The 24,567-nt window shown below is 44.6% G+C and overlaps 1 protein-coding gene across 1 annotated transcript in view; it reads right to left on the bottom strand.

Moving 5' to 3' along the window:
- The window catches only part of LOC126393463 (titin-like), a 101,696-nt gene that overhangs the window by 58,494 nt on the left and 18,635 nt on the right, over positions 1-24,567 (bottom strand). The window contains exons 13-40 of the mRNA XM_050049649.1: positions 24,355-24,424; positions 24,066-24,257; positions 23,034-23,176; positions 22,688-22,833; positions 21,088-21,315; positions 20,751-20,992; positions 20,435-20,667; positions 20,179-20,343; positions 19,895-20,063; positions 18,053-19,746; positions 17,686-17,964; positions 16,881-17,147; positions 16,194-16,466; positions 15,843-16,106; positions 15,141-15,401; positions 14,755-15,015; positions 13,951-14,214; positions 13,558-13,818; positions 12,757-13,017; positions 12,342-12,602; positions 11,947-12,088; positions 11,665-11,833; positions 11,064-11,295; positions 10,653-10,937; positions 10,227-10,346; positions 8,990-9,178; positions 5,316-5,366; positions 286-3,984 (exon numbers count right to left, since the gene is read on the bottom strand). Of these exons, the coding sequence (XP_049905606.1) occupies positions 286-3,984; positions 5,316-5,366; positions 8,990-9,178; positions 10,227-10,346; positions 10,653-10,937; positions 11,064-11,295; positions 11,665-11,833; positions 11,947-12,088; positions 12,342-12,602; positions 12,757-13,017; positions 13,558-13,818; positions 13,951-14,214; positions 14,755-15,015; positions 15,141-15,401; positions 15,843-16,106; positions 16,194-16,466; positions 16,881-17,147; positions 17,686-17,964; positions 18,053-19,746; positions 19,895-20,063; positions 20,179-20,343; positions 20,435-20,667; positions 20,751-20,992; positions 21,088-21,315; positions 22,688-22,833; positions 23,034-23,176; positions 24,066-24,257; positions 24,355-24,424 (10,821 nt within the window). The remainder of the gene's footprint in view (positions 1-285; positions 3,985-5,315; positions 5,367-8,989; positions 9,179-10,226; positions 10,347-10,652; positions 10,938-11,063; positions 11,296-11,664; positions 11,834-11,946; positions 12,089-12,341; positions 12,603-12,756; positions 13,018-13,557; positions 13,819-13,950; positions 14,215-14,754; positions 15,016-15,140; positions 15,402-15,842; positions 16,107-16,193; positions 16,467-16,880; positions 17,148-17,685; positions 17,965-18,052; positions 19,747-19,894; positions 20,064-20,178; positions 20,344-20,434; positions 20,668-20,750; positions 20,993-21,087; positions 21,316-22,687; positions 22,834-23,033; positions 23,177-24,065; positions 24,258-24,354; positions 24,425-24,567) is intronic.

Genomic DNA, 24,567 nt, shown 5'->3' on the forward strand with positions numbered 1-24,567 from the left:
ATGGATATGGGGTGATATGTGGACAAATGGATGAGCTTGAAGAAAAGTGAGGATGTTCCTGCTGTCTTGTGAAAACCTCAAACATCCACATTTTGCTTGGAAAGTACCCACAGAAGCCTTAAGAGACTTTGTGTTTTCACTTCAGTCTTTTAAAGGACTTCATGGGCATTCTACTTATTACACTGTCCCAATTTATGGTTGAGGTTTGCAGACAACAGATTTGGAAATCTTATCATTGTGTGAAGTTAGTTGATGATGATATCAAAGAACTGCTCATCATCAAACCTCTTGAGACCACAGTGAGTCTTGAAGATGTTGAAGTCCTGCCGGCTTCATTCTCAGCCTCACAGACATATTCTCCTTGATGCTTCTCCTTGTCAACTTTGTCGATTACGAGTGTGTATGTGTCGTGGTCTTTAGAACACTTGAACTCTTTGCCAGATTTCACCAATTGGCCGTTGAAAAACCAGTTAACTTTGGTGACATACTTTATGGTGGCGGTGAAAATGGCCTTGCCATTTGTCTCAACGCAAATGTCTTCCAGAGAATCGATGACGACAGGGTAATCTACCAGACTGTCAGAGGACTCACTGATCATGATTGCCTCTGAAAGATATTCCTCTCTGGTTTCTCTGTGTACAAAAATGTGCTCACGTTGTTCAACCAGAACCTGACCCACAGGCACTGTGGCGGTCACCTCAGCAGTGGTGGAATCCCTCTCTGACCTGACCGTCTTCTTGCTTACCTGCCTAGCCTCATGAATCTCAGACTGACTCTGAACTGTCGCGCTTTGGAAGGAAGCACTAGCTTCAGTTTTAATAGCAGCAGACTGAGACACAGCATGAGGAAACCCAACTGCACTCTCTGCCACCATCAAAGTGTCCACCACAGATGACAACACCTCTTTGGAGGGCGCTGATCTGACCAGTGCTTTCTGAGGCCTGTCGATATGCATGGTGCCTGGCTGCTCTGAGGTAAGACTTTGCTGCTCCTGGAATACCATAGTATGAAGAGCTACCTGGAGTTCAGACCTGAGGTCAGCTGTCTGAGGGTATTTACCTTCAAAAGACAGTGTGATTTCCAAGGGGGCACTTGGTGTTGTGATCAGGTATGTAGATGTGGGCCGTTTGGGCTCTCTTTGAACCTTCACCTCCTGTACCTCCACTGCTTCTAAACCCTTTACCACATCAGCCAGTAACACTGGCTGCTCGCTGGCCACAGCAGACTGAAGAGAGTCTCTGAGCTGACGTCGTATATTTAAACTTGATTGTTTGGGAATCTGGATGACAAAATTAAGTTCTTTAGGTAGAGTCAGAGAGTCCTGAGACTCGTGAACAAACAGAACTTGTTTAGGCTGCGTCATGACGCTGACAGTTGAGCCCTCAGATTTATGTATCTCACTTGACTGCTCTCCTGTTATGACCTGTTTTTCTTCTAGCAACACAGACTGTCTGACTGACTGGCCCTCCTGGATCTGGACTGCAAAGTCCTGCTCAGCAGCTTCTAAGATTGTACAGCTTTCTGTGGCGACTGCCTTCTCCTCTATAAAAACAGGTTTTTTGGGTATCTTAGGCTCAATTTTCATCTCTGGTTTGAATTTCTCATCAGTTGTAAGGCTACTGGTGTGGCCCTCCTCCAAACTCTGGGTGTCTGTGACATTCAGAGAATGCATGATATTCCAGTAGTCCTCTTTCTGGACTAGGGCTCGCTGCTGCTTGACTTCGGTACTGAAAGGCATCTCCTTTGGCAGCTGCATTGGTTGGGAGGAGACTGTGAGGATGCTGGAAGGCCTAGGCTCAGTTCGAAGCTGTGACTGAACCCCGGCCACTGACACATCGAGATCCTGGTGGTAATCAGCAGTGAGTTCCCTTCTCTCCTCTGAGGTAGCTGCATGCCTTCTAGCCTTTTCCTGTTTCTGTGTTGCCATCTGCTGGTCAGGTTTAGTGATGGTAAATATTCCCTCCTTTGGTAAAACGGATAAAGAATGAACTGACTGGAGGTATTTTGTTGGCGGTAACTCTTTCTTCGGTTGGATGGAAATAGTATCAGTTTTTGTTGAGAACTCTGAAGTTGCCTCGCAAACTGCAGTTATTTGGTCTTCTTGAGTCACTGAATGCAACAAAGTTGGACTCTTCCTGGCTTCTGCCTGCTCTGCTGGGGGCTTTTCGCTGCTGAACCGTCCCTCAGACTGTAAAACATCCTGATCACTGATAACCTGCAGATTCAAGAGTCTTTCTCCCTCTTGTTGAGGCTGCAGACGCACAGATGATGCTATACCTGGCACCTGTCCTGCCTGTTCACCCTGGAGTTCATATTTCTCTTCAGTCATTATCGCAGACTTACAGGCCACGTCTTTGTGTGGTGTGATGCTCTGCTGCTCTGGTCTGTGTATTGCAAAAGCCTCCTCTTTGCATAGAGTAACTCTAGTTTCATTAAGTGGTGCTACCACCGGCTTAGCTTGCTCTTTTTCAATCAACGGTTTAGTGGCTGCATCTAAAGCCGGAAGAGGCTCAGAGTGTCTTTCTGTGATTGGCAGTTGCCCTGTAGACTGAGCCGAGTATAAAATCTTAACCCCCTCTGTGACTCTGAAACTCCTCTCTTCCTCTGGCCGGTGGGTAAAGCCTAAAGGTTCATCAAGAATGAAAAGAGTGGAATCTACTTGGTGACTGCTAACAAGCTGTCTGGGTTCATTCAAAGTCTTCACATGCTCTGGAGCCCGGTCTGTCAAGGCCTCAGCTCTCACTGTGGTGAGTGGGAGGACCTCTTCAGATGTGGCCGACATAAGCTTCGATGGCTGCTCTTTGGCTAACTCCAGTTCCACAATCTCAGGGCTAAGAATCCTTTCAGAGTGCTGCTCAGTGATCTTTTGTTTCTCCTGGACTGAAGATAAAAAAGTTGCCATGTGAAGCTGTTTCATAGGAACAGCTGAAGCCTGAGGTGGATGAGCGGGGGCCACAGACACCCTCTCCTGTATTTCATGAGACTGCAGTACTGCAGTCTGGTGGGTAACCTGCTCTCGATGAAGCGTGGCAGCAGAGATATCGAGCTCTCTGAGGGTTCCCACCTCCTCACTGGGAAAAATCTGCCGGTCTTCGGTGCTAATGGTATAAATCATCTGATCAGACAGAGTTCTTTCCTGCTGTAATCTGGACTCTGTGGTTTGTTCGGTCATTGATATTTTCAAATCTTTTGTCTTCTTAACTATCGTCTGCTCCTCCTGAACTTCAGTGAGAACCAGCAGCTCAGCTGTACAAGAGGCTTCTCCATGTTGGTTGGAGGCCTTACAGGTGTAGACACCTCTGTTCTCTTGTTTGACACTCTTAATATTAATGAAGCCGGATCCATCTGGGTTGCTCACAATGATACAGAACCCACTAGGCTGAACATGTAAGCTGCCTTTGAGCCACTGAACCTCAGGAAGAGGATCTCCGGTCACAATGTACCTGAAGAAAGCTTGACCTCCCTCAGACAGCTGAACAGACTCAATTGTTTTAGTAAATTCTGGGGCTTTACCAGTTGGTACAAACTTTCTATCAATTTTTTCCTCCTTTTCTGGCTCCTTTACTTGAACATGTAAATAAGAAGTGCAAGTCGACTGGCCAAATCTATTGCTGACAGTACAAGAGTATGGTCCTTCAAACTCTCTTCGCACATTGTTAATGATCAAGCTATACTCATCATGCTGGTGCACAAATGTGTACACTGACGAACTTGTTATAAGCTGCCCACTGTGGAACCACTGAACCGTGGGCTTTGGGAAACCAGACACTTTGACGGTAAACGTAGCAGTTTCTCCAGTAGTCACAGCTGCTGGAGAAAGTTTGCTGAGGAAAACTGGTTTTTCTTTTTTCTTCTCCAAAGTGCTGGAATAGCGTTTGGACTCTGGCTTGAGTTCAAGTGTTCTGGTTTTATCTGGAAACTTTAGGCCAGTGTAGTATGACTCCTGGGTTTCTTCTTCCACTGTGACGGTTGAGCTAGAAAAGGCTAAGCGGAATAATCACAGTGTAAAGTAAAAGTGAGACACACACTCCAACTACAGTACAATCAGCTGATCTGAAAACAGAACAATGTATGCAGCTACGGCAGAGTTATATTTGCCTGTAAGGTCAGTCAAACAGCCAATTTATAACTTGTTGCAAATACTTTACATTACTGCTGTTCATTCTCCAAAACATGCCGTTACTTTTTCAGATTTTGGAAGGTAAAACAAAAAACCATATCCGACACCCACGAGTCAGCAGACTCTGTCCACCAATGAACACTGATACCCCCTTTCCACCGGATAAGCTCTGGTTCTTAAACCGGTTCCATTCAAGACTCTTGGAACCTTGATGCTATCTAGCAAACCATTTCCACCGGTTTTGATCAGAACCATTGTAATGAAGGTTGTGTCATCAACGAAGGGCTATGAACAACAGAAGTAAACAGTAGTAGCAGGTTGCATTGATTACCTTCAAACTTTTGTTTTATTATTACAGAGATTTGTTTTTTTTTCCAAAAACAAGCAGGGACCAACTATGATTGAGACCACTGTATGCTCTGGGGCACGGTGGTGCAGTGGTTTAGCATTGTCGCCTCCCAGCAAAAGGGTTCCTGGATCAAACCCAGGGTAGGGGGTTTGAACCCAGGCTGGGGGAGCCCTTCTGTGTGGAGTTTGCATGTTCTCCCCGTGTCATTGTGGGTTTCCTCCAGGTGCTCCAGCCTCCTCCCACAGTCCAAAGACATAAACCTAACCACATACTTTTTTGGACATCCCAGCGTTGGTAGCAGCATCCTGCAACGTCAACAGCGGACACAGGAGGATACCTAGCATATAACATGTGGATGCGAAAGTCCACTGACAAAGCAGCAATATGAGATGACACGTTGTCAAGTTACAGAAAACCTGCTATATTTTGGTTCCAGCTGAGAACCATTTTTTGAGTAATTCATTTTTTGGTTGAAGTGTTTCTACGGTTCAAAACTAGGTGCGGGAACCAGAATGGAACCTGTTCCATGTTGGTGGAAAAGGGGTATGAGAGATGCAGTTAAAATCTCCTAAGTTAAGAATCCGGTTTGACACTGATACATTTTGTTAAATTTTGTATGTTTTGGAAAAAAGTTTGCAGGAGCCTAAAATATATGAAATTCAAAGTAAATCCAAATACAAGTGAAACATGCTGAAACAGAAAATTCAATTTAAATAAATAAAACTTGAATTTCTTATCAGCACAACCTAAAGACAAAAGACACTTGTTAAGACATTAAAAAGGCCATTTGCAAAAACGTCTACGTCACGGACAAAGACATCCTTGCTGACATGAAACAATATTTACCTTTAGTTTCCTCCTGGACCCGAACCATAGGTTCCTGCTCATCGGCAGTTACTGTAAAGACACAAATGTTTTCAAATTAAAAACACTCTCAAAACTGAACATAAATATGGTGCAAGACTGTTAGAATCAGTGACAGGTCGTGCATCCATATCATCCGTTTTTGTTTTTTTTTCTGTATTCTGGCATGCTTCCTTCTGGACTTTAGTGTGCAGCACCTCTGGCTTTTTTGGAAAATGCTCAGTGATATGAGTGTCCCTTTCTCTTGATCTCTTTTGGTGTTTTGGTCAGTAAAGCAGGACACAAAGGTCAGCGACCTCTCCTAAAGACAGTGGTTAAAACCTTGTAGAAGAAGTGGTGTCGCCGTGTAAAGAAGTGTGCCTCTGCTGGCTGTGTGGGAAAGCAGTGTGAATGAGTGGTGGGCCAAAAGAAAGCCCGAGCGAGCAGAAGGACCAAAAGCATGCAGATGCCAACCTGTCACTGTGCTGCACTCAGCATCCCCGGCTGAGCTGACTTTTTTGCAAATGTAAGAGCCCCCTTGTCCGGTTCCCACATTGTTAACATTTACACAGCACAGGGGGCCATCATGTTTCAGAGAGTAAGACACAGAGTCCTCAACATTCAACTGGTTGTTAAGCCAAATGAGAAATGGTGTGGGAACCCCCTTCATAACGCAATACAAGGAGCCGCCGCCTCCGTTTCTGGTCAGCAGCTCGGGGGGGAGTTTGATCAGGAACTCGGGGCAGCTGGAGAGGCGTTGACCTCGCTTATCATGAGGAAAGACATCAGGGAAATACAGGTGGCTGATGAGGCTGTAAAGTCTCTGGGAGGATGGAGGCAATGGTCCCGGCTTCTCCACCGCCTCCTGCTTGTGTTGGTCAAGGGGATCTCTACTGGTCTCCCTGTCTGTCTGAGACACTTTACGTACAGAATCGGAAGGGATTGGGGTTTCTGCTTTGGGATTTGCTTCTTTAGCTGGGTGAGAATAAAGTTAGGGAGAGTAATTAGGGGTCAGAGTGTATAAGGCTATGACTGGAAACACTAAAGGGGTTAGTAGGATGGAGGAATGAGGTTAGCGAGGCAAAGCTGGCAACAGCAGGAGGAGAATAAACATGTTATTCTATTACATTTGAAGGGGTTACAGGCTAAGAGGAAATATTAAATGATGAGGGGAGGGGACGAAGCAGGAGGAGCAGGTGGAGAGGTTGGACGGACCAGTGGAGAGACAGACTGATAAAAAAAAGAAAAATTAACCACCTTCAACAGTGAGCTGGGCGGAGGAGCTGTTCTGGCCGTGTTGGTTGGTGGCAGTGCAGCAGTAAACACCCTGGTCTGCCACGCCAACACCCTGGATGACCAGGGACAACAACCCCCCAATCTGAGAGCTCCTCACCCGCTCCGTGTCCACCAGACTCTGGCCGTTATGATCCCAAATCACCCCAGTGAAGGGTTGCCCATCAAAAGAGCAGCTGAACTTGGCCATCTCGCCGCTTCTCACCTGGACGTCGCTCATTTCCATCAGCAGTTTGGGTCTGGCTGAGAGTTTGATACCATAACTGCTCTTGGAGCTCATCTCCATTGAGCGTACGTTCTCCATCTGAATCTCAACCGCCCGCCAAGACATGGAGGACTTCTCAGAGACCATCTCAGTAAACTCAACACTGTGAGCTGTTTGTCCCACCGACCGAGAGCTGAAACTCTCGCTCTGAGCCTCCAGTCTCTGACTGAGCTGACTCTCAGCACCAGTGCTCCAAACACTAGCTAAGGCTTTTTTATCTGGGCAGTAAGAAAGAGTAGAAGAATTAGGTCAACACATCATTCTGCTGACTTCTTCAGGTTACTTGTGTCACAGCTTGTTTGCCAAGAGTGCAGCCGGAGTGGAGCGTTGAGGATCAGTCATGATCAGTGAGGGAGTGGACAGCGGCTGGTTTCCACTGTCAGTCATGCATGCTTCCCTGGAGCCAACATTTAAAAAATTGAAAATGAAAAAAAAAAAAACAGCTATAGCTTATGTCCGTGCGCGAGCATGAGAACTTTTCAAAGTTCAGCTCTGTTGTGACCATGCTGCATTCCTCTGAAATAAAGATTCATGTCTCAGAATAACGACGTTCCTGCTGTTAAGAGCCATCCATGTAGGAAGAGAAGACAGTCATGCATCATGTAAGAGAAACCTTTAAGTTATTACCTGTATTCACAGTGAGGCAACACAGGGCTATCAGCTGATTAAAACATATATCTGTCCCGCATGCTCACAGAAACTATTAACTGCAGTTAGTTTTACTGACTTATCATTAAAAATGAAAAAAAATTAAAGACCTTCAGGAGGCTGAACTGACAAACTCTTACAAATCCAGGGCCTGGTTGCACAAGGTCTGAGAACAGATGGTCTCAGTCTTGATTTTAAATCAGCCTATTTTTCACAGACAGTATCACAAAAATAAAGACACACTAATTAAAACTTAAAAGGTTGTTCCTCTGTTAATAATTGCTGAGTGAGTTTATCATCAGAAATTGTCTTGTTTGTTGCCTTTGTCAGTCAGAGGAGAAGGATAATATCCAGCACAACAAGGGACGTGTTTAGGATGATGGATTTTTTTTTAGCTGTAGTAGGAGTGTGTTTGTGCTAAGCTACGCAAAACAGTGTCAAAGTAATTAAAACTATCCCCGCCATTGATGAGATATTCCAGCAATCCCTGTTTTCACTGTCATAAGACAGGAGGTGCCGTTACACATCTTGTGAAACAGAACCACACTGCCGAGTCCAAAAACAAATGAAGAAGAAGATCCGCTGGATACCGGGAGAAGATGTAGTAGCTTGTAAGCTGCACAAAAATGACGGCACTGACGGAAAAATATACGGTTGCACAAGCCGTGGAGATGTTGATGGAATCAGACTTTGACAATTCATGTTTTGATCAGTGGTCTCATCTGGGTGCACTGGTGTAAACCTGCAGGTTTTTGGAACATTGCAGAACGGCGCATTGCAAGGAGTTGCCTGTTTCAACGCGTCTCGTTGCAAATCTTTGGTCTGGGCTTAAGTTTCACCCTGCTTCCAGTCTTTGTGCTACGCTAGGCTTAACACTACTGATATGACTGATATTCACTCGTCTGACTCTGAAGAAGACAGAAAACAAGAGAATTTCTGAAAATGCGTGATCCTAAAACCTTTGTGCAACCAGCAGTGAGTTCTGTCATACAGAACACATGCCTGAAACTCTGCAACATCCCCCTGATGAACCATGCCGACTTCTACTGGCTCAGGTAAAGTAGTCTTCTTGTGCCAAAACATGCTTCACTGATTATCTGACAAGTGAGTATGATGCATGCACCTTAGGTTTTGATGCTGGAGGGACAGGGGAGTCTCTGACACCTAAAAGTATGTGCCCTATTTACAGATTAGGATGCTCTGATTGATCAACTACCCATCGGTATGAACCCATACCGGAGGGCCTCCGTTAGCTAACCAGCTACTAGTGCTGACAGAGAATTTCGGATTTTGTATCTAAAAGAAAACAGATGATGCCACAATGGAAACCAACATGTTAAATACTGTGCTGATAATCAGAGCGTCCTCAGTTAAAACATGCTCTCAGAGAAGATCTTAGTTTGACTATTGAAGAACATGCAGTTCGTACTCGTCTGAACGTAACTGACACGTGAACGTGTGAATAACTCACCATCGATATTCAGAGTCGCAGCACATGTGACCATTCCTGCCGAATTTGAGGCAACACATGAGAACTCTCCTTCGTGGTTATGGAGAACTCTGGAAATGTCCAACTGGCAGGTGTCACCATAATGAGACATCCTGAAGATGTCTGTCTGTCTGATCTCTTTGTCACCACAGAACCAAGAAATCTGCAGGTCTGGAGACACACAGTTCATTTACAGGCACGATCACAGGTGTTTTTAATAACTGCATATTAAACCACTGATAACTGAACACATAGATACAGAAACATAGATAACTCATTGGCTGCTGGATTGTACAACAGCAGTGATGCCATATTGGAAAGGGTAAGACTCGGCTGTAAAAAAAAATGACAGTAAACAGGAGCTGCAGTTTTTCTGTATAAAAAGCACTATAACATTTATATTTCTGAACTGATCGCAACAAGTCTTTTTTTTATTTAAGGGTTTATGATCTACATGTAGAAACATAGAAAAAGTTTTGTCTTCAGTTAGTTATAATCTCAATATTTAGGCTATAATCACATAGTAACTTTCACCACTGCTTGTTTTAGAAAGGACACTGCAAGAAAACATATTTTTTGTTTAGATTATATAATGTTTAGATCGGTTTCTGTCTGCATCCAGGCACCATCCTAGGAAAATGAAAGGCTTGCTAATGTCAGCATGCTAGCAATGTTAGCTAATGCTGATCACTGGCAGCCAGAAACAACCATCTATGCTCTATTGTCCATTTGATAATAAACAAAAAACAGGTTTTCTTTCTAAAATGAGCAGTGGTGAAAATAACTATATTCTATCATGATCAAGGAGATAACGCGCAGATGGTGTTAGCTAGATAGCGTGCTAGCAAGGTGAAAAATTGTCTACTTCCACAATGAATTACATTATACAGGGATGTCTCCACAAGAATTAAGCAAAGAAAATAGACAAATCCATGCCTGATAAACATGACACAACTTTTTTTTTCAACTACACATAGATTATAAACCTGTGAATATAAAAACAACTCATTGCAATTGGTTGAAAAACAAGAATTATAGTGCTTTCCATCAAGAAGTAAGAATAAGTCTTACCCTCCCCAATATGGCATTTATAGTTATATGACTGAACACCTATTAAGATAATTTACGGTAAATGATTATCCAAAGTTCTGGACATTGGAATGTGACGGTACTTATTTTTCAAACCAACAATCGGAATAAGGCAAGCAGTAGTCACTACCTTCCCCAGAAACGGTCCACTGGAACTGGGCAGGTTGTCCCTCTTTGACCAGGACGTCCCGCATGGGAGTGATGAGGACTGGAGGAGACACCTGAGTCACGGTTTCAACCACCTCAGGAACTGGAAGACAGACAAGATGACAAAAACATTATCAGTGACAGTACTGGTAATCAATCAAGTTATTCATCAAGTTTAAATACTACACATTGTTTGGTTCCAGTTCTGGATTTAGACTAAAAAAGTTAATGAAGACATGATATTCATTATGGATATATTCATAGATATATTCATTTTCAATACAAATTCTGAACTGTAAAATCTGGACTCTGCCTTTCAGCAACAAAATTCTCGTGTAAGGCTAAAAGAAAAGAGCGAAAACAGATTTCAAAGTCTTGAGAAGTTGCCGTAATAAATTTTTAAACATACCTTCCACAATAAGAGAGGCGGAGCTTGTCGCCTCTCCGTAGTCGTTCTTAGCCTCGCAGCTGTAGACGGAAGCGTCCTCGGGGAAGACTTCGAGTAGCAGCAGTGCGTGGTCCTCTCCGTCGTGGAGGAACTTGCACTTGTAGCTGGTGGACAGAGCCTGGGAGTCTTTGTACCAGGTCACCTGAGGCTGAGGGAGGCCGCTCACCTGTACGTTGAAGCGAACTGATCTACCTGACATCACTGTCTGGGGCTCCATCTGGCGAACGATCTGAGGAGGCTCCGGCACTGAAGACAGAGAGCAGAAGAGATGCTTTCGAACAGCCCTGGTACATCAAAGGTGTTACCTCCTCTGCCCTGTTTCTTTCATATCTGTAGTGACAGTGTTTGACGTGCAATCAGCAGGTCTCTTACGTCTGACATGAAGGTTCATGGTGCTCCTGTTCCTGCCAGCCATGAAGGTGTACTCGCCGGCGTCGCTCCTGTAGGTCTCAGAGATGGTAAGGCGGTGCAGCTTCCTGATAGTGGCAGAGCTGAACCTCTCCTCCACAGAAAACTGGATCTCCACCCCGTTCCTCAGCCAGTGACCCTCCACGTCTTCCTCATTCACCTCAAACTCGAAGGTTGCTCTTTGTTTCTCAACAACCTGAAAAAACAGATGTACGGTAGGTTTAATACCATAAACTGACATTCCAGTATTCACAGGAGTTCTTGACAAAATCAGCTTCTAGTCACCTGCAGGACATTTTATTTTCATCACATCAAATTACTGTTTTATTTGGTCTCCTCAAAGATACTGAACTTATAGAAGGAATCGTTGATCTTCTACCAAACCAACTAAATCTTTTACATTAAAGTAAAAGATTTAAAATATGGAGATTACACAAAAATCCTCTAATTAATCAAAAATCAGAAAAAAAAGAACTTAAAAAAGTCACAAAAGAAAATCTGTAACTGATGTAAAATTAAACGATGGAGGCAAAACATTTATTTGTAGATAATTAAATGAACTCACAGTGATGTTCCTGCTAACAGGTTCTGAGATTTTAATGTCCCGTCCCTCAACTGCCAGGGTGCCCTTAGACATGCTCGATCCGGCCACGGCGGTGTATTCTCCGGCGTCAGACATGCGGACTGACGGCAGAACCAGGCGGTGCACAAATTTATCCGAGCTCATTTTATATCTGCAGGAAAAAAAACAAAGGTAACGTAGCAAGTTAATCAAGAGGTTTTCTTAATTTCTAGGTTTTCTTGATGTTGGTATGGATTAGTGAAAGTGTTTTAGTAACTGCTGTACCTGTCGGACATCTCCAGCTCCTGACCATCCTTCATCCACATCACCTGGATGTTCGGTTCAGAAACTTCACATTCAAAAGTTGCTCTCTTCTTCTCTGTGATCTTCAGGTCCTTCAGGTGTTTGGTGAATTCAACCACACGGGCTGCAGTGGATAAAAAAGACAAAACCCATATGTATCAGTATGTTTGACGTTAATGAATCAAATGGAGGTAGTCAGTGGTCATTGGGGAAGTCCTCATGTGGTTCTGGTGATTGAAGCGTTCTCTTAACGTTGAGAAGGCACAGTTACAGACTAACTGGTAAGGGAACAGAAGCTTCTTGCAGCTACACAGTCCAGAGCTGGTGGAGACCAAATTAGAGCTAAAAGGAAAAATGAATGAATGAATAATTCTTACCCTCAACATAGAGTTTAGCTGTAGTGACTGCGGAGCCAGCCATGAAGGTGTACTCTGCGCTGTCTCCAAAGTGAACGTTCCTGAGGCTCAGAGTGTGAGTCAGCTGTTTGCAGCGAGCCTGGCATCTGTCTGTGGACCGGATCTCCACGCCGTTCTTCAGCCACTTGTATGTGATTCCCTCGTAATTGATGTTCACTTCAAACGTGACGGTGTCTTTCTCCTGAGCGTTCAGGTCCCGCAGCATTGTTGTGATGAGGATGGCTGGAAAACAAGGTCACCAAAACAATCAGATGCCTTTCAGACAAAAGTGTAGATAGACAGTCCAAAAACTATAAAATAATAATTCCCTTAATATCTTTAATTACAAATAATACGATGTTGCCATCAGTGATATAAACTAAAAGCAAGAGCTTACGGTTAACGGTGAGTGTTGCAGAGACTCGGTCGTTCCCACAGATGAAGGTGTACTCTGCCGAGTCGTCCCTGCTGGTGTTCATGATCTTCAGCTGGTGCAGTTTTCCCTGAACCACGATCCTGAACTTCTCGCTCATCTCAATCTCAACGCCGTCTTTCAGCCAGGTGGACGGCACGTTGAAGTGAGAAACTTCACACTCGAACGTGGCCACCTGGGTCTCTGCAACCTGGACGCTCTTCAGGGGTTTGGTGACTCGCAGGGCTGAGGGGACAATGTGAGGAGAAAATGTCAGTCTCAGTTCAGAAATACAGGAAGAATATTTCTAATTTTTATCTTTTGTGAATTTCTTATGCAGTATACATTTTTACATGGGAAATCATTAATATAAGCATTGTCCAACAGGCTAACACCTCACACACTTTAGCTAACACTGACCAGTTTAACCTTGTGTTATTTTGCTATTTTAGTTAAGTATTTGTGTACTAGTTAAAACTCTAAAGGAAGCAATACTGAGATAGTTTTTGGGCTCTTTAGCTAACAAACAGCATTGCATTTATGCTTGACAGAGTCATGTGCAGATACATTTCTGAAAAATAGGCTTTTTCAGAAGTTGTTCAGGTCGCACCAAGTAGTTCACAGTAGTAGTACCACAGTGTTGTTGGTGTCCCTTGAATCTGAACACTAATCTTACTGGTGGTTGATACCTATAAACTCTCGGCTCAGCAACAGTAATGTTCCTGAACACAGTTTAACTTTACATTTTCAAAGACTGCTAATGTGCCATGCTATGCTAACACTTACACTCGACGAAGAGGTGAGCGCTGCAATGCAGGTGGCCCACAACAACGGTGTACTCTCCCTCTTTGCTGCTGTCCACGTCCTGGACCATCAGTTTGTGGGTCTTCTTCTCGGAGAGCATCCTGTAGTTCTCGTCCTGCCTCAGCTCTGTGTTGTTGAACATCCATTTAACAGGGATGTTGTCCTCGGAGATGCCCACCTCAAATACAGCAGTTGCACCCAACAGTGACGTCACATCCTTTGGCTTCTTCAGGATCTTGAGGGCTGTGAAGAAAATACTGTAGTTTTACAAATTGCTGTGTAACTGTTATATTTGCAACTGTATCTCTGGGCACGTTGGGGTTTTAATTCTTAGGAGTTACATCATAAATCTTGTAAATCGTTGTGGTTACTTACTTTCAACGTTCAGTCTGGCGTTTGCAGACAGTTTTCCCAGTTTGAAAGAGTAAACAGACTCGTCCTGTGTGTTGCAGTTGTTGATCTTCAGGGTGTGGACTGTGCCTTCAACAGTGATCTCGCATTTATTGCTGGGCTGGATCTCAACCCCATTCTTGATCCACTGCGCTCCCTTCACGTCCTCATGGGTCAGCTCCAAGCTGAAAACTGCTTCCTGAGTCTGGACCACGGTCAGGTTCCTCAGGGTCTTCTTGATCTTCACAGCTGTGGGGACAAACATTAAGCCAGGGTTTGGTAATTGTTGTGTCAGTGGATGTCGGTTCAGATCGGATCAGTTCCTCCCAACTTGGGGGTTTACAGTAGTCATTGCTATGGACGGATATTTGCCAGCAAACCAAATTTTAGTAAGGTAAATCTCAATTTAAATTCAGTAATTTTGAGGAAATACTCCAACCATTTGAGAAACATGCTGGTTAGCCAGCTGACCATCTCTTGGTGTCCAAGATAAGTTTAATTTCTCTTGTGATGAGCTACGCTTACAGGAAGTAACAGCTACCCCTTCTCAAAAGAATAGAAATACACTCCATCCAAGAGTCAGCTGGGTTTTCTTTCCAAGGTCAGATTTATCGTTCTATGATACATCTAGGACAAACAAACTACCATAGATTCAACACATTAAAAAGATTTGCTGTTGAACAAATGCTCATTACTTCATATCTAATTCTGTAGTTAAATTTCAATTCCTAAAATATCCGTCCTTCAATAACTCCTTTAAAAAAATGTCCTTCATAAATCAAGACCTACCCTCGACTTTAAGGGTGGCTGAGGTCTTGGAGGTGGCGACCTGGTAGGTGTACTCTCCGACATCGGTGGCTTTGGTGATGAGGATAACGAGGCGTCTGACGGCGCCGTCCACCTCGCTCAGTGTGTTCTCATTAAGGTCAACAGGATTACCGTCTTTCAGCCACCTGCCCTCAGCGGACGGGTTGGCTACTTCACATTCCAGCATGGCGGTCTGAGAGTCGGCCACCACCAAGTCATGCAGGGGCTTCTTGATAGCACCACCTGGTGACAGGAGATTGTTCAGTCAGTTAATGCTTTGTTCAGCCGGCACTAAATTGTGTTTGTCATCACTGAGGTCGCTACATGACCTAGTTAAAACTTAATTTACCAAACAGAGCCCTGCTTACCTTTCACGGTGAGTGAAGCAGTGCACATCTTCTCACCAGCCGCGAACATGTACTCGCCCTCCGCATCCTTCATTGAGTTCAAGACAGTCAGGGTGTGGCGCTTGTTCTTGGACTCCATCTTGTACTTGGGGCCTGCTTTGATAGGCTGCCTCTTGAAGGTCCAGAAGGCGTCAATGCCCGGGTGAGAAACCTCAACATCAAATGTGACGTTCTCAGACTCAGAGCACTGCTTGTCCTTAATCGGTTTCACAATCTGGACAGCTGTTGGGATGGAACAAGATTAAGTCTTTCATATTCATGATGATAAATGTTACAAATCAAAAATATCAGTTTTGTTTTATTTAACGTTGACACTCTCTTCCAAAGAAAATGGAATTATGAAAGTGTCCAGCAGATGGAGCTGTTTGAGCCTGTTGTTTGTGCAGACAGCTGTTCAGGTGGGATCAAACGGTGAAGTCAGGTTAGGTCTGTGTGGATCATGTTCAAGTTTTACAAAAAACGATGTTTTATAAATACTGCAGTGTGATTGGTCAGATTGAAGCCAGCAGATGAATGTCAAGTTTTCATGTCATTGTCTCAACAATGTGACTTTAGAGTCACTTTTCTCTCTTCTGGGCCTGTGTGAATGTTCCCCTTACTGTCAAGTTTCAATAACTGACAAGTATCTTTATTTATTATTCTCTTTATCCTGGTGCAACTTACTCTGGACAGAAAATCTGCAGCTGGTGTCGGCTCTGCCAACAACCAGTTTGTAGTGTCCCTCATCAGAGGCATAGGTCCTGTTGAAGACCAGACGCTGCTTGGCTCCCTTGGCCACCATCTGGACTCGTTCGCTGGGTGTCAGCAGTTTGTCATCGTGGTACCATTTGACTGAACTGATATCCTGAGCGGAGATCTTGGCCTCCAGAACAGCCTTGGTGCCCTCAACGGCGCTAGTGTCCTTCAGAGGGATCAAGATGCCAATTGCTGCAAGACAAGATAAAAAGTTTGTAACCTTTTCTTTTGGAACACGACATCCTTTGAAAAAAACGACACGCATCTAAGGTGCCTTACTCTGGACGACCAGCTTTGCAGAGGTTGTGATTGCCTGATCGGGAACCACAAAGGAGTAGGTTCCAAGGTCGTCCTTGGTGGTGTCTTCAATCAGAAGTTTGTGAATCTGTTTGTCGATAACAATGTGCACACGGTTGGAGGCGGTGACTGGCTCCCCGTTCTTCATCCAGGTTCCTTCAACATTCTCCTGGGAGAACTTGACCTCCAGCTGAGCGATGTCGCCCTCGCAGACGGTCAGGTCCGTCAGAGGCTGCACCAGGGTCACTGGACGCACTGAAGCATCAAGAAAAACATGTTATGCACCAAGAACAACCAGAATCAAAGTCAGACTCATGCTCCCTACAGGCTGCAGGATTCTTGACACACCAATTTCTGAAACTGGTGGACAAACCAAACAACAATATGATGATTCAGCTGTCTTTACAGCCTTTAGATTATGAGCTACTTTGTGGTGCTAAGAAAGCACATGCAATGTCCAAACTCTAAAGGATTCATCCTCTGATGAGCAGGAGTGAAGTGATAGAGGAAAGTTCAGACGTTCACAAACCCCATTAGGAGTCATCCTCATGGGAACATAAACTCTGACACCAGAAATACATTTTTGGATGGATCAATGAGATCTGACTTAGCCAGAAGCTCCAAATTTACTAAAAAAGATCAAATGTTTTAGTTACTCCCGTTACTCACATTTCATCTTCAGTGAAGCACTTGTCTTGAACTCGCCCACTTTGAAGGTATATTTTCCCTGGTCCTCCTTCTTGACATCTTTGACGGACAGGGTGTGTCTTCCACGGCGGGAGGACATGATGTATTTACTGCTGGGAGAGAGCATCTTTTCTCCAAAGAACCAGCTGCCCTCAGCATCTTCACGGGTCACGAGACACTCAAACTCTCCAGTGTATGTCTCAGGAACCTCAGTGCTCTCCAGCTGCTTCAGGATCTCCAGAGGGGCTCCTGTTAATCACATAATACAGACGGTATGTCAGCGGCTACAGTTCAAGTGAAAAATCAATCTTACACTTGGACACAGTAATGAAAGAGAACCATGTTAACCCTCACCCAACCACAGCAAAGGCATCAGGGAGCAGGTTGTATTGCCTTAACAAGGACACTTTCCTTGTATTTGGTAATTATGTATCAGTGATGTGTCTGCTCAGTGCTAAGAAATGGAGGATCTGACCTTTGCAGATTAAAGCATGGTGTGCTTTGTAAACTTGAGCTGATGTGCTGTATTTACTGGTGCTATTTAGAAAAAATATCTAAATAGCATCTACATGCAAAAGTCATCCCTACACAAAAAGATTTAATAACATTTCCTGCGTGACTGGAGAGACTTGCAAGAGAATTTTTCAGTTTATATGCGACTGAACCTCAAACCTAGGAGCCAGATCTTCAGATATGTAGTAACATGTGGTCCAATATGACCATCAGCTCTGAAAAAAGACATAATGTTTAGGTATTGTCCTCTTTGATCGATTGTTTGCCAACCCACCTTCAACATTGAGCCTGGCAGTTGTACTGATGTCCTCATCTACAACCATGCAGGTGAAATCTGCATCATCCCTCATGTCAATCACCAACACAGACAGGAAGTGGACCTTTCTGTCGGAGTGCATCCTGTATTTGTCTCCAGAGAAGATCTCCTTGTTATTCTTCAGCCATTTGACTTTGACAAAAGGCTCATTGGTTTCACACTCAAAAGTAGCCATGGTGTCCTTCTCTTTGGCGTTCACATCCTCCAGCTTCTGTGTGAAGGTGATGACTTGCTTTGCTGTAACAACAATGACAAAATCATTACAAAACAAACAATTCAAATGCAGAAATACATGTGAGTTGTGGAAGGTCCAGGATTGTGTTACCTTGCACCAGCAGGAAGGCGTGGCTGGAAGTTTCTCCAGCGGTGTTCAAAGCTTTGACCATGATGCTGGCAGAATCCTCGGCCCTGACATTTCTGATCACCAGTTCACACACGTGATCCTCAGGCCAGTACCAGTAAATACGGTCAGACTTCTCTAGCTGAACACCATTCTTGAACCACTGGCACTCAGGATCTGGTCTACCAACGACCCTGACTCTGAACTTGACTTCTTCGCCCAGTGCGACTGTCTGGCTGGTAATACGCTCCAGGATCTTTGGAGCTTCCATGCTGGCGGACAGCTTGACCCGCTCTGGTTGTAAAGGTTTAGCTGTAATTTTGCGGCGCTCTTCCTCCTTCTTCTTCTCAGCCTCCTCCTTCTCCTTGGCGTGGTGAAGCAGCTCCTCCTTTGTTTTCTTCAGCAGATCCTCATAGGAGTCGTCCCTCTTACGTGACTTGAGCTCCACTGCAGTGATGGACTCGTAGTATCCTTCCTCTGTCCTGCGCTTGAACTTGCTCCTTAGCTCCTCTGTCTCCTCCGTTGCTTTCTCGCGGACGATTCTCTGGGCCTTCTTGAGCTTGACTACCTCTTTCAGCTGAGAGTCCTCTGTGGGCTTCTCAACCTTCACCACCTCAAAGGGCATTTTTCCAGGTTCAGGTGCCTCAGCTGCCTTACCCTCTGGGGCTCGGCGCAGATGAGTTCTGAAGTCCTCTTTCTGCTTAATCTCCAGTTTCACGGTGTGCTCAGCTGAGCCCAGGATGTTGTCAGCCACCACTTTGACCTCTCCTGAATCATAGGATTTGATTTCAGTGATCTCCAGATAGTAAATACCATCATAACGAAGTCTGTATCTCTTGCTTTTGCGGATGAGTTGCCCATTGAGGTACCAGTTAACCTTGGGTGCTGGATAGCCGGTCACTCTGCAGCGGAATCGTGCAATGTCGCCTTCCAGCACGCTTGCTGGTTCAGGTAGAAGGACAATCTCAGGTTTGGTCTTCTCTATTTCTTCATCAGTGGTGACTCCTGCAGGTCCTCCCTCATGAGCAATGCGCTCGATCTCATCCATTCTGTGCACTCCCTTCCTGCCTTCAGGAAGCTGGCTTTCCTCAACAAGGCCTTTCTCATCCTTGACAACAAGGGTGGCCGAGGTCTGGTCGACTCCAAACTTATTGGTGGCTCTGCAGGTGATGACACCGCTGTCTCTGGCGTAAGCAACTTCATAGTCAAGACTGCAGTAGCCAAATTCATTGACCATGCGCAACCTATTAGCAGCTTCCAGAGGTTTGCCATCATGCAGCCACTCCACTACCATGTTGGGGTCACCAATAGGGGTCAGTCTACACTCAAAATGAGCTGGACCAAAGCGCTTCATTCGGACAGAGGTCAGCTTCTTCTTGAACTGTGGTTTCTGCTGCTTCTCTTTGTCGTAAAGGTCACCCTCCTCCCACTGCTCTTGACCATATCGCAGATGAAGGGGCTCCACCTCTGGAGGGGTGATCTCTTTGGCTTTGTAGGTTCCTTTGGGAATAATGAGCTTCCTCTCTGGTTCAGGTTCAACATAGTCCACCTCAATGTTGACTCTGCAGCGAGTGGTGTCTCTGCCGGCCTTGTTAATGGCTGTAGCTGTATACCAGGCGCTGTCTGAGCCAGCTGCTGAGGGAATCTGGAATTTGGCCTCTCCTCTGGTTCCTTCCACCCTGGAAAATAGATATATCATATCAGAATATCTTCAACATTTGGGTCTTACTGTGATAAATACTTTGGAATGGGTACTTGACTAGTCAGTTTTTAGGTAATTGAAAAATCTAATTACTTTATTATATGTGAAATCAAAATCAAACATACCTTATGTTTGGGTGTTTGTGTGGGGTGATAATGTCACTGTTTTTCAGCCAGACAATATCAGGCAGGGGGTTTCCAATGGCTTTGACAGCCAACTCAACCAGAGTACCCTGCTTTACACTGATATTCCTCAGCTTCTCAATGAACTGGGGGCGCACCAAAGTTTCTTTAGCTGAAAAAAAAAGACAAGAAATTGTTAAGACACCTTAAAATGAACAAAGTTTGCAAGTCCCTTTTCAAAAAAAGCTCAGTGTTCACAAAAATTCCAGGATGAACTGCAGTCATACCATCAACAGTGAGGGTGACGGAGATAGACGAACGTCCAGCTCTGTTCTGAGCGATGACTGTCCACTCTCCAGAGTCGTGTGGCATGGCTGGGACAATAATCAGGGACTGGGTACCATCCTCTTTAACTACTATCTTGTGGGTGTAGTCACTAACCACTTGTTGTCCTGAGGAGGCAATGTACATATTTTGGTTAATGTGAGACCAACAAATCTTATTCAAGAACACTTAATGAAGATTTACCGACTATCTACTCACCATTGTGGAACCAGTATGTGTCAGGCATCGGTCTGCCAACAACCTTCAGGTCGAATCTGGCGGTTTGCCCCTCAGAGCATTTACATGAGGCAGGTTTCATGACAAAGACAGGCTTGTAGAGTCTTTCTAGCTGAGCCTCATCTGTCTCGTCAAGCCGGCGGGCTGGTGAGCGTCCGGGAGAACGGCTGGGAGAACGTCCAGGTGAGCGGCTCAGAGAACGAGGAGATGTGGACCTGAAGAAGAAGCAGAGTTGTTGTTTACCAGATGTCCACAGTTCTACAATTTAGAAATACTTCTTAGTCCTTTTAGACCTTACCTGATCCTCTGCATCGCTGGCTGTGGTGCGAATCTCTGAGGTGCTCCAGCTCCAGATGGCTCTACGTAGAGCTTCCCAGAGCTGACAGTATTTCCCTTCATGTTGGTGGCGAAGGCGGTGTAGACGCCCTCGTCTTCTGGTTGCACCACAGGCAGACGAAGGCTGGCTCGTCCATCTTGAAGAACTTCCATCTGGTAACGGTCGCCAGGCTTGATACGCTGGCCATCTTTGAACCAAGCAATCTGGTAGAAGATGAAATGCCATTGTAAGACCAATTCATTTAAAACCAACAGAGACATTTTGTTTTACGGAAACCCATTTTTCAAATAATCGGTACCTTGGGGAGCGGCATTCCACTCATCTTGCAGTGGAAAGTGACGCCCATTCCCTCCATGATCCTGTAGTTTTTGACGGGAGTGTCAAAGGCAGGCTGCACGGCCTCAGTGGGGTCAGCGGTCACCATCAACTCTCCGTCTTCTGTCACAATCTCTTTGTAGGTAATCTTCATAATGCGGAATTCAATCTCCTGGATGATCCTCAGCTCAATGGCAGAGAGATGGAATTCCTACAGATGAGATGAGACAACATTTGAACATGACATATGTTCAGGTACTTAAGAGTTCTTGACAGTAATTCTGTTGTTTTAGAGGTGACTGTTGATCAGCAGTCATCCATTCACTGTTGGCTGGCGATTAAAATATTGGCAAAGTCCTAGTTGTCGAGTAAATCCACGACGTGTTCGAGTTAGGAATGGAGATATGATTGCATATTATGGGAATACTTGGGGATATTTACACTATGATATAAAATGTTTAAAGGTATTTACATCAATGCTGTGACTTGTTTCCCTCCTTCCTTTCTATTTGAGCATGGTTTGTGCACCACTTAATTACAATATTAACTTAAATCAACATTGACAAAAGTTTTTAAAAAGGCCCTGCTGTATACCTGATCTTAAGGTCTGACATGGCTCTGGGTCAAAAACTACACACTGATCAGCCACAACATTAAAACCACCAGCACATGGAGTAAATAACTTTGATCAACAACACAATGTTCTGCTGGGAAACCTTTGGTCCTGGCATTCCTGTGGGGGCCGCTTGACATGCTCCATCCACCAAAACACTGTATTGGACCAAGTACAGCCCCTGTACTTGGGGCTGTACATAAATTGTTCAGGAATGACCCAAGGGACATGATAAAGAGCATCAACCTGGCCTCCAAATTCCACAGATCCCAATCTGATTGAGCATCTGTGGAAGGTGGCATTATCCCACCTCCACTGCCAAAACCTCGATGCCAGGCACCACAGGACAACCCCAGAGGTCCTGTGTTCATGTCTCAATGGGTCAGAGTCAAGTCTGATCCACGGTGGGGCTTTTGACCTGTCAAGGCACAGACACAGGACCTTATGGGTATCGCCATGTCTTAGAAATGCTTAATCAGTTTAGGATCTGAAGAGTTTGTTCAGGTCGACGCCTTGAACTCTTTGTCACATTCCCCAGGCCAGCAACCACAAGGGGTGCACTTCGTCCTTTACTGTGTTTTGGTAGGTGGAATGCATTAAGTGGCATCCACATGAATGTCAGGACCAAAGGTTTCCCAGCAAAACATTGTAACAAGATAATCGATGCTATTCACTTCACTTGTCAGTGGTTTTAATGTTGTGTTTGATTGGTGGATCTCTTTATTATTTAGGTTTATGTTGTACTCACCATTGTGTCTATTTTTGTATAAATCTGTTAAATGTGTTTACTTGAAGGTGACAGGAGCAAACACAAGGGTCAGAGAGGTAGTGGTATAGGTAGGGGCTGTTGAGATTGCCCTCTAGTGGTTTAATCTGGCCACATAGATACATAAAGTTCCAAGTTACCCTGAAATACATCTTTCAAAACTACTCCTAGAGAACTTCCAACCATGGCTCATGATGCTCCTACCTGTCCAGATATAATGGTGGTGGTCATCTGCTCCATGGTCGTAACCACAACGGGGGGAACATCTCCCACTTTGGGCTCCTGCACCACGGCTGTCACTTCAGTCTTAAATGTTGCTTCTTGTTTCTTCATGTAGGCTTCATATTCCTCTGTTAGCAAAATAAAGCATTCGGCGTTCCATAACCTCAAGCAACTTATTTCATTGCCTGAACAAACCCTGACATCAGAGAAGAACCAGTACTCTGTAGCTCTTATCAAGACATATCATATCTCTTCCAGTTTGATGTCTTTGACTCTTTGCTCTCTTGTCTTATTTCAGTAGATTTTACTGATGCAGATGTTTACATACCTTCCTCCAGCAGACTGGCGGAGGCTGAGACCTCTCCCAGCTTGTTCTTGGCAAAGACAGAGTATTCTCCGGCGTCATCAGCGAAGGTCATGGAGATCTCCAACTTGCATTCTCCAGTCTCCTTCTTGTAGGCAACTTTGTATCTGATGGACAGCAGAGAAGGAGCATGTAAATGCAATGACTAGTGCCCCCTCCAGGGTCCAGTATTCATTACAGACCCAATCTGAACAAATGTTATTGAGATGATTTATATTTTTCTACAGTCTTGCCAGAAATGGAGCTAAAAATCTCAAGTTTGCCCCAAGGGTAGTGCAGGAGAGAAGCACAGCGTAAGATGCCAACAAAGTCAAAGAAAAGTGAGGAAGAGACAGAAAAGGACTATGACAAAAAAACTGGGGATATTTCTGGTGTTTAAACTTAATGATTTGCACCATTCTGGGAAACCTTGATCACTGGTTTCCAAAGTGTTTCCAATGTGTGCAAAGAGCAGCCTTTCCTCTGTGATTTCAGATTACTGGAATCAAACCGGGGACAAGCACAGCTCATCATCGGCATCCTAAGCCAGTACGCCACTTAATGCTCCAAACGTTTCCACTGTTAGGTATCATATGTTGTATGTTTTTGTCTGTCCTGTTTTTTAACCTCTTGGAACTGGGTAGGAAATAACAGTTCTCACTTTGACACATTATCTCTTGGGTTTATCTAAATCCAATCCATTACATTTTTCCCATTCATTTTCCAATAAGAAGTTGTCATATATCACAAGTTTTATATGAACCGAGTTAAATATTCAAACCCAGGACTTCATGTTTTCAAGGCCGCACATTATAGATGTCTCAAGCACCATTTTCTACACATAAGCCCAGAATGTAGCCGAACAGATGGTTGAGGTGAGTGACCCAGTCACAGACCCAGGGACAGTTGGTACTTTGGGTTTACAGTAAGAAGTTAACCAAATAAAGTAAACCACCTAAATTCTTGGGACTCTTGGCACCATGAACCTGACCAGTACTTTTTGACCATATTACATACCTGTACCCAGTGGTGAGTGGTACACCACTCTTTTTCCAGATGATGTGAGGTTTGGGGCTTCCTCCAACCTGACATTCAAACACGACACTTCCTCCTTCCACCAGCTTCTGGATGGTTGGTGTCTTGATGAAGAAGGGAGCGGCGGCTGCAGCATCTGACTCAGCCACCTCCTCTTTGGCTTCTTCGGTTACTCTGAAAACATAAATCTGTTTTTTAGGACCGATCTATACAGACAGCTATGTTTAGGTCTTAACAATTAATTTGACTGAATAGATCCTGAAGGACTCACAGTTTCTCGGCAGTTTCAACACGTTCAGTGACAATAGTCATCTCCTCTCTGCCCTCGATGTCCTCGGACACTGGAAGAGAAAGACAGGGTTAATCTCGAGAAGGAGGCACCACCTCAAACAGAAAAGATTCCCAGTACCAAAGGGAGGCAGGATTCAGCGAAAGATAAAACAGAAGAGAACCCACAATAGAGCCCTGAGGGTCTCAAGAGGTA

The sequence above is a fragment of the Epinephelus moara genome, chromosome 7, assembly GCF_006386435.1.
Source record: "Epinephelus moara isolate mb chromosome 7, YSFRI_EMoa_1.0, whole genome shotgun sequence".
NCBI classification, from domain to species: Eukaryota; Metazoa; Chordata; class Actinopteri; order Perciformes; family Serranidae; genus Epinephelus; species Epinephelus moara.